This window comes from Pristiophorus japonicus, unplaced genomic scaffold (genome assembly GCF_044704955.1).
Source record: "Pristiophorus japonicus isolate sPriJap1 unplaced genomic scaffold, sPriJap1.hap1 HAP1_SCAFFOLD_1445, whole genome shotgun sequence".
In the NCBI taxonomy this organism is placed as follows: Eukaryota; Metazoa; Chordata; class Chondrichthyes; family Pristiophoridae; genus Pristiophorus; species Pristiophorus japonicus.
Window position 1 is genome coordinate 30,674 of NW_027251119.1, and position 19,796 is coordinate 50,469.

Sequence of the window (19,796 nt, forward strand, 5' to 3'; positions counted from 1 at the left end):
GTTGGTGGGGTTGGGGGATATGGGGAGAAGGTGTGTAGGTGGGGTTGGGGGATATGGGGAGAAGGTGGGTTGGTGGGGTTGGGGGATATGGGGAGAAGGTGGGTAGGTGGGGTTGGGGGATATGGGGAGAAGGTGGGTTGGTGGGGTTGGGGGATATGGGGAGAAGGTGTGTAGGTGGGGTTGGGGGATATGGGGAGAAGGTGGGTAGGTGGGGTTGGGGGATATGGGGAGAAGGTGGGTAGGTGGGGTTGGGGGATATGGGGAAGGTGGGTAGGTGAGCTTGGGGATATGGGGAGAAGGTGGGTAGGTGGGTTTGGGGGATATGGGGAGAAGGTGGGTAGGTGGGGTTGGGGGATATGGGAGAAGGTGGGTAGGTGGGGTTGGAGATATGGGGAGAAGGTGGGTAGGTGGGGTTGGGGGATATGGGGAGAAGGTGGGTAGGTGGGGTTGATTGAGAATGTATTTTCTTTGAACCAGGTGTAAATCTTGGGAATTCGTACCCCACGATCTCTGACCCAGGGACTTTCAGTGACCATCACCCGAGACTGAATCCAACTGGGAATTTATTGTTTGTTCACAGGTTACCGAGATTCTGGCTATGGATATCCAACAGGCTACCAGAACGGATACATGAATGGTAAGGAACACCAGGAGATGGTACGTTGGAACCGTGTCTGGTATGAGGCGGCTTCAGATATGAGAAGAGCCTAGAGAAACGAAGTTAAGGGATATGGGGACAAGCTATGAACGTGGGTTGAGGTGTATGAGGGGAAGGCGGGGTCAGGAGATTTGGGGAGAAGGTGTGTCGGGGGATTTGGGGAGAAGGTGGGGTTGGGGGATTTGGGGAGAAGGTGGGTTGAGGGATTTGGGGAGAAGGTGGGGTTGGGGGATTTGGGGAGAAGGTGGGTTGGGGGATTTGGAGAGAAGGTGGGTTGGGGGATTTGGGGAGAAGGTGGGTTGGGGGATTTGGGGAGAAGGTGGGTTGGGGGATTTGGGGAGAAGGTGGGGTTGGGGGATTTGGGGAGAAGGTGGGGTTGGGGGATTTGGGGAGAAGGTGGGTTGGGGGATTTCGGGAGAAGGTGGGTTGGGGGATTTGGGGAGAAGGTGGGTTGGGGGATTTGGGGAGAAGGTGGGTTGGGGGATTTGGGGAGAAGGTGGGTTTTGGGATTTGGGGAGAATGTGGGTTGGGGGATTTGGGGTGAAGGTGGAGTTGGGGGATTTGGGGAGAAGGTGGGGTCGGGGGATTTGGGGAGAAGGTGGGGTTGGGGGATTTGGGGAGAAGGTGGGTTGAGGGATTTGGGGAGAAGGTGGGGTTGGGGGATTTGGGGAGAAGGTGGGTTGGGGGATTTGGAGAGAAGGTGGGTTGGGGGATTTGGGGAGAAGATGGGTTGGGAGATTTCGGGAGAAGGTGGGTTGGGGGATTTGGGGAGAAGGTGGGTTGGGGGATTTGGGGAGAAGGTGGGTTGGGGGATTTGGGGAGAAGGTGGGGTTGGGGGATTTGGGGAGAAGGTGGTTTGGGGGATTTGGGGAGAAGGTGGGTTTTGGGATTTGGGGAGAATGTGGGTTGGGGGATTTCGGGAGAAGGTGAGTTGGGGGATTTGGGGAGAAGGTGGGTTGGGGGATTTGGGGAGAAGGTGAGTTGGGGGATTTGGGGAGAAGGTGAGTTGGGGGATTTGGGGAGAAGGTGGGTTGGGAGATTTGGGGAGAAGGTGGGTGGGGGGATTTGTGGAGAAGGTGGGGTTGGGGGATTTGGGGAGAAGGTGGGGTTGAGGGATTTGGGGAGAAGGTGGGTTGGGGGATTTGGGGAGAATGTGGGTTGGGGGATTTGGGGAGAAGGTGGGTTGGGGGATTTGGGGAGAAGGTGGGTTGGGGGATTTGGGGAGAAGGTGGGGTTGGGGGATTTGGGGAGAAGGTGGGTTGGGGGATTTGGGGAGAAGGTGGGTTGGGGGATTTGGGGAGAAGGGTGGGTTGGGGGATAGTTGTTGGTGGGGAGAAGGTGGGTTTTGGGATTTGGGGAGAATGTGGGTGGGGGATTTGGGGTGAAGGTGGGGTTGGGGATTGGGGAGAAGGTGGGGTTGGGGATTTGGGGAGAAAGTGAGTTGGGGGATTTGGGAGAAGGTGGGTTGGGGGATTTGGGGAGAAGGTGGGTTGGGGGATTTGGAGAGAAGGTGGGTCGGGAATTGGGGAGAAGGAGAGGTTGAGGGATTTGGGGAGAAGGTGAGGATGGGGGATTTGGGGAGCCGGTGGGGTTGGGGGATTTGAGGAGAAGGTGGGTTGGGGGATTTGGAGAGAAGGTGGGTCGGGGGATTTGGGGAGAGGTGGGTTGGGGGCTTTGGGGAGCAGGTGGGTGTTGGGGGATTTGGGGAGAAGGTGGGGTCGGGGGATTTGAGGAGAAGGTGGGGTTGAGGGATTTGGTGAGAAGGTGGGGTTGAGGGATTTGGGGAGAAGGTGGGATGGGGGATTTGGGGAGAAGGTGGGGTTGGGGGATTTGGGGAGAAGGTGGGTTGGGGGATATGAGGAGAAGGTGGGGTTGAGGGATTTGGGGAGAAGGTGGGTTGGGGGATTTGAGGAGAAGGTGGGGTTGAGGGATTTGGTGAGAAGCTGGGGTTGAGGGATTTGGGGAGAAGGTGGGGTTGAGGGATTTGGTGAGAAGTTGGGGTTGAGGGATTTGGGGAGAAGGTGGGGTTGAGGGATTTGGTGAGAAGGTGGGTTGAGGGATTTGGGGAGAAGGTGGGGTTGAGGGATTTGGGGAGAAGGTGGGGTTGGGGGATTTGTGGTGAAGGTGGGGTTGAGGGATTTGGGGAGAAGGTGGGGTTGGGGGATTTGGGGAGAAGGTGGGGTTGAGGGATTTGGGGAGAAGGTGGGGTGAGGGATTTGGGAGAAGGTGGGGTTGGGGGATTTGTGGTGAAGGTGGGGTTGAGGGATTTGGGGAGAAGGTGGGGTTGGGGGATTTGGGGAGAAGGTGGGGTTGAGGGATTTGGGAGCAGGTGGGGTTGGGGGATTTGGGGAGAAGGTGGGGTTGAGGGTTTTGGGGAGAAGGTGGGGTTGAGGGTTTTGGGGAGAAGGTGGGGTTGAGGGATTTGGGGAGAAGGTGGGGTTGAGGGATTTGGGGAGAAGGTGGGGTTGGGGGATTTGGGGAGAAGGTGGGGTTGAGGGATTTGGGGAGAAGGTGGGGTTGAGGGATTTGAGGAGAAGGTGGGTCGGGGGATTTGGGGAGAAGGTGGGTCAGGGGATTTGGGGAGAAGGTGGGGTCGGGGGATTTGGGGAGAAGGTGGGGTCGGGGGATTTGAGGAGAAGGTGGGGTTGGGGGATTTGAGGAGAAGGTGGGGTTGGGGGATTTGGGGAGAAGGTGGGGTTGAGGGATTTGGGGAGAAGGTGGGGTTGGGGGATTTGGGGAGAAGGTGGGGTTGGGGGATTTGGGGAGAATTGGGAGGTGGGGTTGGGGGATTTGGGGAGAAGGTGGGGTTGAGGGATTTGGGGAGAAGGTGGGGTTGGGGGATTTGGGGAGAAGGTGGGGTTGAGGGATTTGGGGAGAAGGTGGGGTTGGGGGATTTGGGGAGAAGGTGGGGTTGGGGGATTTGGGAGAAGGTGGGTTGGGGGATTTGGGGAGAAGGTGGGGTTGGGGGATTTGGGGAGAAGGTGGGGTTGGGGGATTTGGGGAGAAGGTGGGTTGGGGGATTTGGGGAGAAGGTGGGGTTGAAGGATTTGGGGAGAAGGTGGGGTTGAGGGATTTGGGGAGATGGTGGGGTTGAGCGATTTGGGGAGAAGGTGGGGTTGGGGGATTTGGGGAGAAGGTGGGTTGAGGGATTTGTGGTGAAGGTGGGGTTGGGGGATTTGGGGAGAAGGTGGGGTTGAGGGATTTGTGGTGAAGGTGGGGTTGGGGGATTTGGGGAGAAGGTGGGGTTGGGGGATTTTGGGAGAAGGTGGGGTTGAGGGATTTGGGGAGAAGGTGGGGTTGGGTGATTTGGGGAGAAGGTGGGGTTGAGGGATTTGGGGAGAAGGTGGGGTTGGGGGATTTTGGGAGAAGGTGGGGTTGAGGGATTTGGGGAGAAGATGGGGTTGGGGGATTTGGGGAGAATGTGGGGTTGGGGGATTTGGGGAGAAGGTGGGGTTGGGGGATTTGGGGAGAAGGTGGGGTTGAGGGATTTGGGGAGAAGGTGGGGTTGGGGGATTTGGGAGAAGGTGGGGTTGGGGGATTTGGGGAGAAGGTGGGGTTGAGGGATTTGGGGAGAAGGTGGGGTTGGGGGATTTGGGGAGAAGGTGGGGTTGGGGGATTTGGGGAGAAGGTGGGGTTGAGGGATTTGGGGAGAAGGTGGGGTTGGGGGATTTGGGGAGAAGGTGGGTTGAGGGATTTGGGGAGAAGGTGGGTTGGGGGATTTGGGGAGAAGGTGGGGTTGAGGGATTTGGGGAGAAGGTGGGGTTGAGGGATTTGGGGAGATGGTGGGGTTGAGGGATTTGGGGAGAAGGTGGGGTTGGGGGATTTGTGGTGAAGGTGGGGTTGGGGGATTTGGGGAGAAGGTGGGGTTGGGGGATTTGTGGTGAAGGTGGGGTTGGGGGATTTGGGGTGAAGGTGGGTTGGGGGATTTGGGGAGAAGGTGGGTTGGGGGATTTGGGGTGAAGGTGAGTTGGGGGATTTGGGGAGAAGGTGGGGTTGGGGGATTTGGGGAAAGGTGGGGTTGAGGGATTTGGGGAGAAGGTGGGGTTGGGGGATTTGGGGAGAAGGTGGGGTTGGGGGATTTGGGGTGAAGGTGGGTTGGGGGATTTGGGGAGAAGGTGGGGTTGGGGGATTTGGGGAGAAGGTGGGGTTGGGGGATTTGGGGAGAAGGTGGGGTTGGGGGATTTGGGGAGAAGGTGGGGTTGGGGAATTTGGGGAGAAGGTGGGGTTGGGGGATTTGGGGAGAAGGTGCGGTTGAGGGATTTGGGTAAGGAACAACTAAAATGGAGAACGTTAAGAGGACACCTATTGGCAGGTGTGGGGCGGGTGTATTGGGGGGAGTTCAATCGGGAGAAAATATTTAATTCGTTAATGGGTCGGGAACAAGAGGTCATGGACATTCTGCGATAGCAATAGAACAAAACAAGATCTTTTTAACAGGATTTGGAATTCAAATATTCGAGCAGAAAGACTGGGAGCAAGCAGAAACAGAGTAGGTTTCAGACGGGAATGGGAGAAATATGCAATAAAACAACTTTCCAGGGTTACGGTGCTCAGGGAAGAGGTCTATCAGAGAGAGGGCCTTGCCTCTTGTCGCTCTCTCTCTCTCTCTCTCCCTGTCTCTGTCTCTCTGTCTCTCTCTCTGCTTCTCTCTCTCTCTCCCTTTCTCTGTCTGTCTGTCTCTCCCTGTCTCTCCCTTTCTCTGTCTTTCTGTCTCTCTCTCTTGCTCTCTCTTCCTCTCTCTGTCTCTGTCTCTCACTCTCCCCCTGTCTCTGTCTCTCTCTCTCTCTCTCTCTCTCTTCTCCCTCTCTCACTGTCTCTCCCTGTCTCTGTCTCTGTCTCTGTCTCTCTCTCTCCCTCTCTCTGTCTCTGTCTCTCACTGACTCTGACTCTCTCTCTCTCTCTCTCTCTCTCTCCCTCTCTCACTGTCTCTCCCTGTCTCTGTCTCTGTCTCTCTCTCTCTCTCTCCCTCTCTCTGTCTCTGTCTCTCCCTGTCTCTGACTCTCTCTCTCTCTCTCTCTCTCTCTCTCCCTGAGCGAGACAGTGAGAGAGAGGCAGAGAGACAGAGAGAGAGTGGAAGGGAGGGAGAGAGAGAGAGAGGCAGGGAGAGAGAAGCAGAGAGGCAGGGAGAGAGAGGCAGAGAGAGAGAGAGAGAGTGGCAGGGAGGGAGAGGCAGAGAGAGGCAGGGAGAGAGAGGCAGAGAGGCAGGGAGAGAGAGGCAGAGAGAGAGAGAGAGGCAGAGAGACAGAGAGAGAGAGAAGCAGTGAGAGAGAGAGAGAGAGGCAGAGAGACAGAGAGAGAGGCAGAGAAAGAAAGAGAGAGAGTGAGAAAGGCAGAGAGAGAGAGAGGGTGTGTGAGAGAGAGAGTGTGAGAGAGACAGAGATAGTCTTGGACAGAGACAGAGAGTAACAAACAGAGAGAGAGGGAAAGAGTCAGGGACAGGGAGAGAGAGAGACAGAGAGAGAGGGATAGGGACAGGATCATTCCTCTCCCAATCACAGGCCCAGAGAAACGTTAATCGAGAATTAACAAGTCCACGGGTTGAGTTGACTCAATCGATGGTGGACCCAACAATATGTCCGGCTAAAAGAACAATTGATTTTACTCCTATCAGGTCAACGAGGGGTCGATGTCGCGTTGGGCCGAGGAAAACAGGGCATAGCACCGGGTAAGATTTAAATATGCTCCTGACTTCAAGTCTTCTCACCCAATAAAGAGGCTTCTCTTCTCTCCAATATACACAGGGGGTGCTATTCTCGCCAATATACACGGGGGCGCTATTCTCTACATTATGCACAGGGGGGGGCTATTCTCTCCAATATACACAGGGGGTGCTATTCTCTATAATATACACGGGGGGGGCGCTATTCTCTACATTATGCACAGGGGGGGGCTATTCTCTCCAATATACACAGGGGGTGCTATTCTCACCAATATACACGGGGGGGCGCTATTCTCTACATTATACACAGGGGGTGCTATTCTCTCCAATATACACAGGGGGTGCTATTCTCGCCAATATACACAGGGGGGCGCTATTCTCTACATTATACACAGGGGGTGCTATTCTCTCCAATATACACAGGGGGTGCTATTCTCACCAATATACACGGGGGGGCGCTATTCTCTACATTATACACAGGGGGTGCTATTCTCTCCAATATACACAGGGGGTGCTATTTTCTCCAATATACACAGGGGGGGCTATTCTCTCCAATATACATAGGGGGGCGCTATTCTCTACATTATACACAGGGGGTGCTTTTCTCTACATTATACACAGGGGGTGCTATTCTCTCCAATATACACAGGGGGGCGCTATTCTCTACATTATACACAGGGGGTGCTATTCTCTCCAATATAAATAGGGGGCGCTATTCTCTACATTATACACAGGGGGTGCTATTCTCTCCAATATACACAGGGGGGCGCTATTCTCTACATTATACACAGGGGTGCTATTCTCTATAATATACACAGGGGGGTGCTATTCTCTATAATATATACAGTGGGCGCTATTCTCTCCAATATACACAGGGGTTGCTATTGTCTATAATATACACAGGGGGTGCTATTCTCTATAATATACACAAGGGGCGCTATTCTCTACATTATATCCAGGGGGTGCTATTCTCTATAATATACACAGGGGGTGCTATTCTCTATAATATACACAGGGGCTGCTATTCTCTATAATATACACAGGGGTGCTATTCTCTATAATATACACAGGGGTGCTATTCTCTATAATATACACAGGGGTGCTATTCTCTATAATATACACAGGGGCTGCTATTCTCAATAATATACACAGGGGAGCTATTCTCTATAATATACACAAGGGGTGCTATTCTCTCCAATATACACAGGGGGTGCTATTCTCTATAATATACACAGGGGGCGCTATTCTCTCCAATATACACAGGGGGCGCTATTCTCTCCAATATACACGGGAGGCGCTATTCTCTATAATATACACAGGAGGCGCTATTCTCTTCAATATACACAGGAGGTGCTATTCTCTATAATATACACAGGAAGCGCTATTCTCTATAATATACATAGGGGGCGCTATTCTCTATAATATACACAGGTGGTGCTATTCTCTATAATATATACAGGGGGGCGCTATTCTCTCCAATATACACAGGGGTTGCTATTCTCTATAATATACACAGGGGGTGCTATTCTCTATAATATACACAAGGGGCGCTATTCTCTACATTATATACAGGGGGTGCTATTCTCTATAATATACACAGGGGGTGCTATTCTCTATAATATACACAGGGGTGCTATTTCTATAATATACACAGGGGCTGCTATTCTCTATAATATACACAGGGGTGCTATTCTCTATAATATACACAAGGGGTGCTATTCTCTCCAATATACACAGGGGGTGCTATTCTCTACAATATTCACAGGGGGCGCTATTCTCTCCAATATACACAGGGGGCGCTATTCGCTCCAATATACACAGGGGGTGCTATTCTCTCCAATATACACAGGATGTGCTATTCTCTCCCATATACACAGGGGGCGATATTCTCTCCAAAATACACAGGGGGTGCTATTCTCTCCAATATACACAGGGGGCGCTATTCTCTTCAATATACACAGGGGTTGCTATTCTCTATAATATACACAGGGGGCGCTATTCTCTCCAATATACACAGGGGGCGCTATTCTCGCCAATATGCACGGGGGCGCTATTCCCTTCAATATACACGGGAGGCGCTATTCTCTATAATATACACAGGAGGCGCTATTCTCTTCAATATACACAGGGGGTGCTATTCTCTATAATATACACAGGAAGCGCTATTCTCTATAATATACATAGGGGGCGCTATTCTCTATAATATACACAGGGGTGCTATTCTCTATAATATACACAGGGGCTGCTATTCTCAATAATATACACAGGGGTGCTATTCTCTATAATATACACAAGGGGTGCTATTCTCTCCAATATACACAGGGTGTGCTATTCTCTATAATATACACAGGGGGCGCTATTCTCTCCAATATACACAGGTGGCGCTATTCGCTCCAATATACACAGGGGGTGCTATTCTCTCCAATATACACAGGGGGTGCTATTCTCTCCCATATACACAGGGGGCGATATTCTCTCCAAAATACACAGGGGGCGCTATTCTCTCCAATATACACGGGAGGCGCTATTCTCTATAATATACACAGGAGGCGCTATTCTCTTCAATATACACAGGGGGCGCTATTCTCTATAATATACACAGGAAGCGCTATTCTCTATAATATACATAGGGGGCGCTATTCTCTATAATATACACAGGGGGTGCTATTCTCTATAATATATACAGGGGGGTGCTATTCTCTCCAATATACACAGGGGTTGCTATTCTCTATAATATACACAGGGGGTGCTATTCTCTATAATATACACAAGGGGCGCTATTCTCTACATTATATACAGGGGGTGCTATTCTCTATAATATACACAGGGGGTGCTATTCTCTATAATATACACAGGGGCTGCTATTCTCTATAATATACACAGGGGTGCTATTCTCTATAATATACACAAGGGGTGCTATTCTCGCCAATATACACAGGGGGCGCTATTCTCTCCAATATACACAGGGGACGCTATTCTCTTCAATATACACAGGGGGCGTTATTCTTTCCAATATACACAGGGGGTGCTATTCTCTATAATATACACAGTGGGCGCTATTCTCTATAATACACACAGGGGACTGCTATTCTCTATAATATTCAAGGGGCGCTATTCTCTATAATATACACAGGGGATGCTATTCTCGATAATATCCACACGGGGTGCTATTCTCGATAATATCCACAGGGGGTGCTATTCTCTATAATATACACAGGGAGCGCTTTTCTCTATAATATGCACAGGGGTTGCTATTCTCTATAATATACACAGGGGGCGCTATTCTCTATAATATACACAGGGGGCGCTATTCTCTATAATATACACAGGGGCCTGCTATTCTCTATAATATACACAGGGGGCGCTATTCTCTATAATATACACGGAGGTGCTATTCTCTATAATATACACGGGATACTATTCTCTATAATATACACAGGAGGTGCTATTCTCTATAATATACACAGGAGGTGCTATTCTCTATAATATACACAGAGGGTGCTATTCTCTATAATATACACAGGAGGTGCTATTCTTTATAATATACACAGGAGGTGCTATTCTCTATAATATACACAGGGGGCGCTATTCTCTATAATATACACAGGGGGTGCTATTCTCTATAATATACACAGGGGCTGCTATTCTCTATAATATACACAGGGGTGCTATTCTCTATAATATACACAGGGGATGCTATTCTCGATAATATCCACAGGGGGTGCTATTCTCTATAATATACACAGGGAGTGCTTTTCTCTATAATATACACAGGGGGCGCTATTCTCTATAAAATACACAGGGGGTGCTATTCTGTATAATATGCACAGGGGTTGCTATTCTCTATAATATACACAGGGGGCGCTATTCTCTATAATATACACAGGGGGCGCTATTCTCTATAATATACACAGGGGCCTGCTATTCTCTATAATATACACAGGGGGCGCTATTCTCTATAATATACACGGAGGTGCTATTCTCTATAATATACACGGGATACTATTCTCTATAATATACACAGGAGGTGCTATTCTCTATAATATACACAGGGGGCGCTATTCTCTATAATATACACAGGGGCCTGCTATTCTCTATAATATACACAGGGGGCGCTATTCTCTATAATATACACAGAGGGTGCTATTCTCTATAATATACACAGGAGGTGCTATTCTTTATAATATACACAGGAGGTGCTATTCTCTATAATATACACAGGGGGCGCTATTCTCTATAATATACACAGGGGGCACTATTCTCTATAATATACAGTGGGCGCTATTCTTTATAATATACACAGGGTACGCATTTCACTATAATATACACAGAGGGCGCTATTCTCTATAATATACACAGGGGATGCTATTCTCTATAACATACACGGGATACTATTCTATTTACACTGTACATTAATGATTTAGATGAGGGGATTAAATGTAGTATCTCCAAATTTGCGGATGACACTAAGTTGGGTGGCAGTGTGAGCTGCGAGGAGGATGCTGTGAGGCTGCAGAGCGACTTGGATAGGTTAGGTGAGTGGGCAAATGCATGGCAGATGAAGTATAATGTGGATAAATGTGAGGTTATCCACTTTGGTGGTAAAAACAGAGAGACAGACTATTATCTGAATGGTGACAGATTAGGAAAAGGGGAGGTGCAAAGAGACCTGGGTGTCATGGTACATCAGTCATTGAAGGTTGGCATGCAGGTACAGCAGGCGGTTAAGAAAGCAAATGGCATGTTGGCCTTCATAGCGAGGGGATTTGAGTACAGGGGCAGGGAGGTGTTGCTACAGTTGTACAGGGCATTGGTGAGGCCACACCTGGAGTATTGTGTACAGTTTTGGTCTCCTAACCTGAGGAAGGACATTCTTGCTATTGAGGGAGTGCAGCGAAGGTTCACCAGACTGATTCCCGGGATGGCTGGACTGACCTATCAAGAAAGACTGGATCAACTGGGCTTGTATTCACTGGAGTTCAGAAGAATGAGAGGGGACCTCATAGAAACATATAAAATTCTGACGGGGTTAGACAGGTTAGATGCAGGAAGAATGTTCCCAATGTTGGGGAAGTCCAGAACCAGGGGTCACAGTCTAAGGATAAGGGGTAAGCCATTTAGGACCGAGATGCGGAGGAACTTCTTCACCCAGAGAGTGGTGAACCTGTGGAATTCTCTACCACAGAAAGTTGTTGAGACCAATTCACTAAATATATTCAAAAAGGAGTTAGATGAGGTCCTTACTGCTAGGGGGATCAAGGGGTATGGCGAGAAAGCAGGAATGGGGTACTGAAGTTGAATGTTCAGCCATGAACTCATTGAATGGCGGTGCAGGCTAGAAGGGCCGAATGGCCTACTCCTGCACCTATTTTCTATGTTTCTATGTTTCTACACAGGAGGTGCTATTCTCTGTAATATAGAGAGGGGGCACTATTCTCTATAATATACACAGGGGGTGCTATTCTCTATAATATACACAGGAGGTGCTATTCTCTATAATATACACAGGAGGTGCTATTCTCTATAATATACACAGGAGGTGCTATTCTCTATAATATACACAGGTGTTGCTACTCTCGATAATGTGCACAGAGGGTGCTATTCTCTATAATATACACAGGAGGTGCTATTCTCTATAATATACACGGGAGGTGCTATACTCTATAATGTACACAGAGGGTGCTATTCTCTATAATATACACGGGATACTGTTCTCTATAATATACACAGGGGGATGCTATTCTCTATAATATACACAGGGGGTGCTATTCTCTATAATATACACAGGAGGTGCTATTCTCTATAATATACACAGGTGTTGCTACTCTCTATAATATACACAGGGGGCGCTATTCTCTATAATATACACAGGAGGTGCTATTCTCTATAATATACACGGGAGGTGCTATACTCTATAATGTACACAAAGGGTACTATTCTCTATAATATACAGAAGGAGGTGCTGTTTTTGGTGTCACACTCAGTGGTGACCACTGAGTGTATGATGAAGATTGCAGTTCCTGTGTTGTACATGAATGGTCACGGTTGGATTGTGCAGTTGCTGTTGCTCTGACCCCCCACTTTGTGGTGTTACAGGTTATGCGAATGGAGGTGGCGTGTTCCCAGCAGCTGGGATGGCTCAGCCAGCGTATGGCAAAGGGTACCGCAATGGCAATGGATTCGCCAACGGCTATGGCATTGGCTATGGTCGACGCTTTGCCCCTGGCCCTGGGAACGGTAAGCCGTTTCTTCGACGTAGCTAATTCCATCATGGTGTCGGTGCCTGGTACATCTCTCACCTCTCACACACTCCTGTATCTGGGGAGGTCCCTATAACCCCTCTCTCACACTCCTGTATCTGGGGAGGTCCCTCTAACCCCTCTCTCACATTCCTGTATCTGGGGAGGTCCCTCTAACCCCTCTCTCACACTCCTGTACCTGGGGAGGTCCCTCTAACACTTCTCTCACACTCCTGTATCTGGGGAGGTCCCTCTAACCCCTCTCTCACACTCCTGTATCTGAGGAGGTCCCTCTAACCCCTCTCTCACACTCCTGTATCTGGGGAGGTCCCTCTAACCCTTCTCTCACACTCCTGTATCTGGGGAGGTCCCTCTAACCACTCTCTCACACTCCTGTATCTGGGGAGGTCCCTCTAACCCCTCTCTCACATTCCTGTACCTGGGGAGGTCCTTCTAACCCCTCTCTCACACTCCTGTATCTGGGGAGGTCCCTCTAACACCTCTCTCACACTCCTGTATCTGGGGAGGTCCCTCTAAACCCTCTCTCACACTCCTGTATCTGGGGAGGTCCCTCTAACCCCTCTCGCACACTCCTGTATCTGGGGAGGTCCCTCTAACCCCTCTCTCACACTCCTGTATCTGGGGAGGTCCCTATCACCCCTCTCTCACACTCCTGTATCTGGGGAGGTCCATCTAACCCCTCTCTCACACTCCTGTATCTGGGGAGGTCCCTCTCTCACACTCCTGTATCTGGGGAGGTCCCTTTAACCCCTCTCACACACTTCTGTATCTGGGGAGGTCCCTCTAACCCCTCTCTCACACTCCTGTATCTGGGGAGGTCCCTCTAACCCCTCTCTCACACTCCTGTATCTGGGGAGGTCCCTTTAACCCCTCTCTCACACTCCTGTATCTGGGGAGGTCCCTCTAACCCCTCTCACACACTCCTGTATCTGGGGAGGTCCCTCTCACCCCTCTCTCACACTCCTGTATCTGCGGAGGCCCCTCTAACACTCCTGTATCTGGGGAGGCCCCTCTAACCCCTCTCTCATTCCTGTATCTGTGGTGGTCCCTCTAACCCCTCAGAGTCAGTGATAGGGGAGTGTGTACATGGGCTGTGTGAGGATTAAATGGGTGGGGAGAGTCAGTGATAGGGGAGTGTGTACATGGGCTGTGGGAGGATTAAATGGGTGGGGAGAGTCAGTGATAGGGGAGTGTGTACATGGGCTGTGGGAGGATTAAATGGGTGGGGAGAGTCAGTGATAGGGGAGTGTGTACATGGGCTGTGGGAGGATTAAATGGGTGGGGAGAGTCAGTGATACGGGAGAGTGTACATGGGCTGTGGGAGGATTAAATGGGTGGGGAGAGTCAGTGATAGGGGAGTGTGTACATGGGCTGTGGGAGGATTAAATGGGTGGGGAGAGTCAGTGATAGGGGAGAGTGTACATGGGCTGTGGGAGGATTAAATGGGTGGGGAGAGTCAGTGATAGGGGAGTGTGTACATGGGCTGAGGGAGGATTAAATGGGTGGGGAGAGTCAGTGATAGGGGAGTGTGTACATGGGCTGTGGGAGGATTAAATGGGTGGGGAGAGTCAGTGATAGGGGAGTGTGTACATGGGCTGTGTAAGGATTAAATGGGTGGGGAGAGTCAGTGATAGGGGAGTGTGTACATGGGCTGAGGGAGGATTAAATGGGTGGGGAGAGTCAGTGATAGGGGAGTGTGTACATGGGCTGTGTGAGGATTAAATGGGTGTGGAGAGTCAGTGATAGGGGAGTGTGTACATGGGCTGTGGGAGGATTAAATGGGTGGGGAGAGTCAGTGATAGGGGAGTGTGTACATGGGCTGTGGGAGGATTAAATGGGTGGGGAGAGTCAGTGATAGGGGAGTGTGTACATGGGCTGTGGGAGGATTAAATGGGTGGGGAGAGTCAGTGATAGGGGAGAGTGTACATGGGCTGTGGGAGGATTAAATGGGTGGGGAGAGTCAGTGATAGGGCAGTGTGTACATGGGCTGTGTGAGGATTAAATGGGTGGGGAGAGTCAGTGATAGGGGAGTGTGTACATGGGCTGTGTGAGGATTAAATGGGTGGGGAGATTCCCTGATTTGATGACGTGTTGTGTTGTTAATTCCAGGTTATGGTGGTGCTGCCGGTATTCAGCCTGTTTATGGGAATGGTAAGTGAGTCACTTGTCCCTGAACTCAAGCTACACGAAATATAAAAACAGATAGGAAGAGTTTCTACAGGTATATAAAAAGGAAAAGAGTGGCTAAAGTAAATGTTGGTCCCTTAGAGACCTGGGTAATTAGTAATGGGAAACATGGAGATGGCAGAAACTCTGAACAAATATTTTGTATCAGTCTTTACGGGAGAGGATACTAACAATATCCCAACAGTGGATAGTCAAGGGGCTATAGGGGGGGAGGAACTTAACACAATCACAACCACTAAGGAGGTAGGACTCAGTAGGTTAATGGGACTAAAGGCAGATAAATCCTCTGGACCTGATGGCTTGCATCCTAGGGTCTTAAGAGAAGTAGTGGCAGGGATAGTGGATGCATTGGTTGTAATTTACCAAAATTCCCTGGAGTCTGGGGAGGTCCCAGCAGATTGGAAAACTGAAAATGTAACGCCCCTATTTAAAAAAGGAGGCAGACAAAAAGCAGGAAGCTATAGACCAGTTAGTCTAACATCTGTGGTTGGGAAAATGTTGGAGTCCATTATTAAAGAAGCAGTAGCAGGACATTTGGAAAAGCAAAATTCAGTCAGGCAGAGTCAGCATGGATTTATGAAGGGGAAATCATGTTTGACAAATTTGCTGGAATTCTTTGAGGATGTAACGAACAGGGTGGATAAAGGGGAACCAGTGGATGTGGTGTATTTGGACTTCCAGAAGGCATTTGATAAGGTGCCACATAAAAGGTTACTGCACAAGATAAAAGATCACGGGGTTGGGGGTAATATATTAGCATGGATAGAGGATTGGCTAACTAACAGAAAACAGAGAGTCGGGATAAATGGTTCATTCTCGGGTTGGCAATCAGTAACTAGTGGGGTGCCACAGGGATCAGTGCTGGGACCCCAACTATTTACAATTATATTAACGCCTTGGAAGAAGGGACTGAGTGTAATGTAGCCAAGTTTGCTGACGATACAAAGATAGGAGGAAAAGCAATGTGTGAGGAGACACAAAAAATCTGCAAAAGGACAGAGACAGGCTAAGTGAGTGGGTGAAAATTTGGTAGATGGAGTATAATGTTGGAAAGTGTGAGGTCAGGCACTTTGGCAGAAAAAAAATCAAAGAGCAAGTTATTATTTAAATGGAGAGAGATTGCAAAGTGCTGCAGTACAGCGGGACCTGGGGGTACTTGTGCATGAAACACAAAAGGTTAGTATGCAGGTACAGCAAGTGATCAGGAAGGCCAATGGAATCTTGACCTTTATTGCAAAGGGGATAGAGTATAAAAGCAGGGAAGTCTTGCTACAGTTATACAGGGTATTGGTGAGGCCACACCTGGAGTATTGCGTACAGTTTTGGTTTCCATATTTACAAAAGAATATACTTGTTTTGAAGGCATTTCAGAGAAGGTTCACTCGGTTGATTCCAGGGATGAGGGGGTTGACTTATGAGGAAAGATTGAGTAGGTTGGGCCTCTACTCATTGCAAATTAAGAATGAGAGGTGATCTTATCGAAACGTATCAGATTATGAGGCGGCTTGACAAGGTGGATGCAGAGAGGATGTTTCCACTGATAGGGGAGACTAGAACTAGGGGACATGATCTTAGAATAAGGGGCCGCCCATTTAAAACTGAGATGAGGAGAAATTTCTTCTCTCAGAGGGTTGTAAATCTGTGGAATTCGCTGCCCCAGAGAGCTGTGGAGGCTGGGTCATTGAATAAAGTTAAGACAGAGAAAGACAGTTTCTTAAATGATAAGGGGATAAGGGATTATGGGGAGTGGGCAGGGAAGTGGAGCTGAGTCCATGATCGTATTGAATGGTGGAGGAGGCTCAGGGGGCCGTATGGCCTACTCCTGCTCCCATTTCTTATGTTCTTGTCTCTTATACTTCATTGCCTCTGTGTTAGGATTGAATGGGGGGAGGGGGAGCGGATTAAATTGTTAGGTAGAATCAGTGATAGGGGAGTGTGTACATGGGCTGTGGGAGGATTAAATGGGTGGGGAGAGACAGTGATAGGGGAGTGTGTACATGGGCTGTGGGAGGATTAAATGGGTGGGGAGAGTCAGTGATAGGGGAGTGTGTACATGGGCTGTGGGAGGATTAAATGGGTGGGGAGAGTCAGTGATAGGGGAGTGTGTACATGGGCTGTGGGAGGATTAAATGGGTGGGGAGTGTCAGTGATAGGGGAGAGTGTACATGGGCTGTGGGAGGATTAAATGGGTGGGGAGAGACAGTGATAGGGGAGTGTGTACATGGGCTGTGGGAGGATTAAATGGGTGGGGAGAGTCAGTGATAGGGGAGTGTGTACATGGGCTGTGGGAGGATTAAATGGGTGGGGAGAGTCAGTGATAGGGGAGTGTGTACATGGGCTGTGGGGGGATTAAATGGGTGGGGAGAGTCAGTGATAGGGGAGTGTGTACATGGGCTGTGGGGGGATTTATATGGGTGGGGAGAGTCAGTGATAGGGGAGTGTGTACATGGGCTGTGGGAGGATTAAATGGGTGGGGAGAGACAGTGATAGGGGAGTGTGTACATGGGCTGTGGGAGGATTAAATGGGTGGGGAGAGTCAGTGATAGGGGAGTGTGTACATGGGCTGTGGGAGGATTAAATGGGTGGGGAGAGTCAGTGATAGGGGAGTGTGTACATGGGCTGTGTGAGGATTAAATGGGTGGGGAGAGTCAGTGATAGGGGAGTGTGTACATGGGCTGTGGGAAGATTAAATGGGTGGGGAGAGTCAGTGATAGGGGAGTGTGTACATGGGCTGTGGGAGGATTAAATGGGTGGGGAGAGTCAGTGATAGGGGAGTGTGTACATGGGCTGTGGGAGGATTAAATGGGTGGGGAGAGTCAGTGATAGGGGAGTGTGTACATGGGCTGTGGGAGGATTAAATGGGTGGGGAGAGTCAGTGATAGGGGAGTGTGTACATGGGCTGTGGGAAGATTAAATGGGTGGGGAGAGTCAGTGATAGGGGAGTGTGTACATGGGCTGTGGGAGGATTAAATGGGTGGGGAGAGTCAGTGATAGGGGAGTGTGTACATGGGCTGTGGGAGGATTAAATGGGTGGGGAGAGTCAGTGATAGGGGAGTGTGTACATGGGCTGTGGGAGGATTAAATGGGTGGGGAGAGTCAGTGATAGGGGAGTGTGTACATGGACTGTGGGAGGATTAAATGGGTGGGGAGAGTCAGTGATAGGGGAGTGTGTACATGGGCTGTGGGAGGATTAAATGGGTGGGGAGATTCCCTGATTTACTCACGTGTTGTGTTGTGAATTCCAGGTTATGGTGGTGCTGCCGGTATTCAGCCTGTTTATGGGAATGGTAAGTGAGTCACTTGTCCCTGAACTCAAGTCCCATACTTTATGGCCTCTGTGTTAGAACCGAATTAACTTTACTTGACATTGTTGCTTCTCACATTATCAGGATGTCCCAAAGCCATTAACAGCCGATGGATTACTGTGTGAAGGGCAGTCACTGTTGTTAATTCAGCAATCGTAGCCTGCACTCTGTGCACAGAAAGATCCCACCGTAGAATGAATCATCTGTGTACAAGGATGATGTTAGTTGAGGGAATAATATCGGCCCCAGCACCTGGGGGATTGTTCACACCCAGCTGGACAGGGAGACAGGGCCCACTGTGTAGCCGGGGAATGTCGGCCTGGGGTAATGGGGCTCGAGTCAGTGCAGTGCGTGGGCCTCAAACCCACAACCTTCTGACTGACCGGTGAGGCCCCTCCGACTGAGCCAAGCTGACACAGGAGATCCGGTGGTAATGGAGATCGAGACGGGAACGTTGGGTATAGGTTGGTGTTCCTAACCCACCTCACTGTCCCCGATACACGACACGTTAAAGACCGACTGTTAAACAATATTTATTGTACATCTAATCTCCACTCTCTCTCCATTGCGATATTGTCTCCATCACTCTCTCTGTCTTTTTCTCTCTGTGTCTCTCTCGCTCACTGTCCCTTTCTGTCTCTCCATCTGTCTCTGTATTTCTACCTCTCTCCGTCTCTCTCTGTTTGTCTCTGTATCTCTCGCTCTCTATATTTATCTCTGTTTCTGTGTCTGTCTTTCTCGCTATCGCTCAGCTCTCTTTCTCTCTGACTCTCTTATTTGATCTCTCCTTTTTTCTCTATCCTCTTTCTCTCTATATATATCTTTCTCTGTCACGCTCTCTCTCTCGTGTCTCTCTCTCTCTCTCTTTACCTCTCTATAGCTCTCTCTCTATAGCTCTCTCTCACACTCCATCTCTCTCTCACACACTGTCTCTATCTTTCTCTGACACATTCATACATACACTCTCTGTATCTCTCTGTTCCTCTCTCTCATTCTCTCTTTCTGTCTCCTCTCTCTCCATCTCTCTGTCTGTCTCTCTCTCTCTGACTCTCCCTGTCTCCCACTCTCTCTATCTCTCTCCCTCCCTCTCCCTCTCCGTCTCTCTCTCCGTCTCTCTCCGTCTCTCCGTCTCTCTCTCTCTCCCTCTGTCTCCCGCTCTCTCTCCGACTCTCTCTCCGTCTCTCTCTCTTTCTCTCTCTGTCTCCCTCTCTCTGCCTGTCTCTCTCTCTCTCCCTCTCTCCCCCTCTCTCTCACTCTCTGTCTCTCTCACTCTCTATCTCTCTCGCTCTCTCTCTCTCTCTCTCCCCCTCTCTCTCGCCATTTCTCCCTCTCTCTCTCTTTGTCTCTCTCCCTCTCTCGCCATCTCTCTCTGTCTCTCGCCATCTCTCTCTCACTCTCTCTCTCTCTCTGCCTCTCCCTCTCTCTCTCCCTCCCTCTTTCTCACTCTGTCTCTCTCTCTCTCTCTCCCTCTCTCTCTCTCCCTCTCTCTGCCTGTCTCTCTCTCTCTCCCTCTCTCGCTCTCTCTCCCTCCCTCTCTCTCACTCTGTCTCGCTCTCTCTCGCTCCCTCTCTCTCTCTCTCTGTCTCTCTCTAACTCTGTCTCCCTCTCTCCCTCTCCCTCTCTCTCTCTCTCTCTGCCCCTATCCCGTGTACCTGATGATATTTCACAGTCTCTGTGCTACCCTGGACATTCAATGCCCTGTAAAGAGGGGAATGGGTTACAGGCAG

General features: G+C 49.8%; 1 protein-coding gene across 1 annotated transcript in view; it reads left to right on the forward strand.

The window, feature by feature from the left end:
• The window catches only part of LOC139242693 (uncharacterized), a gene marked incomplete at both ends in the record, with an annotated part of 56,957 nt that overhangs the window by 23,607 nt on the left and 13,554 nt on the right, over positions 1-19,796 (forward strand). Inside the window, 5 exons of the mRNA XM_070870485.1 lie at positions 581-637; positions 6,270-6,323; positions 12,414-12,554; positions 14,687-14,728; positions 18,010-18,051. Of these exons, the coding sequence (XP_070726586.1) occupies positions 581-637; positions 6,270-6,323; positions 12,414-12,554; positions 14,687-14,728; positions 18,010-18,051 (336 nt within the window). The remainder of the gene's footprint in view (positions 1-580; positions 638-6,269; positions 6,324-12,413; positions 12,555-14,686; positions 14,729-18,009; positions 18,052-19,796) is intronic.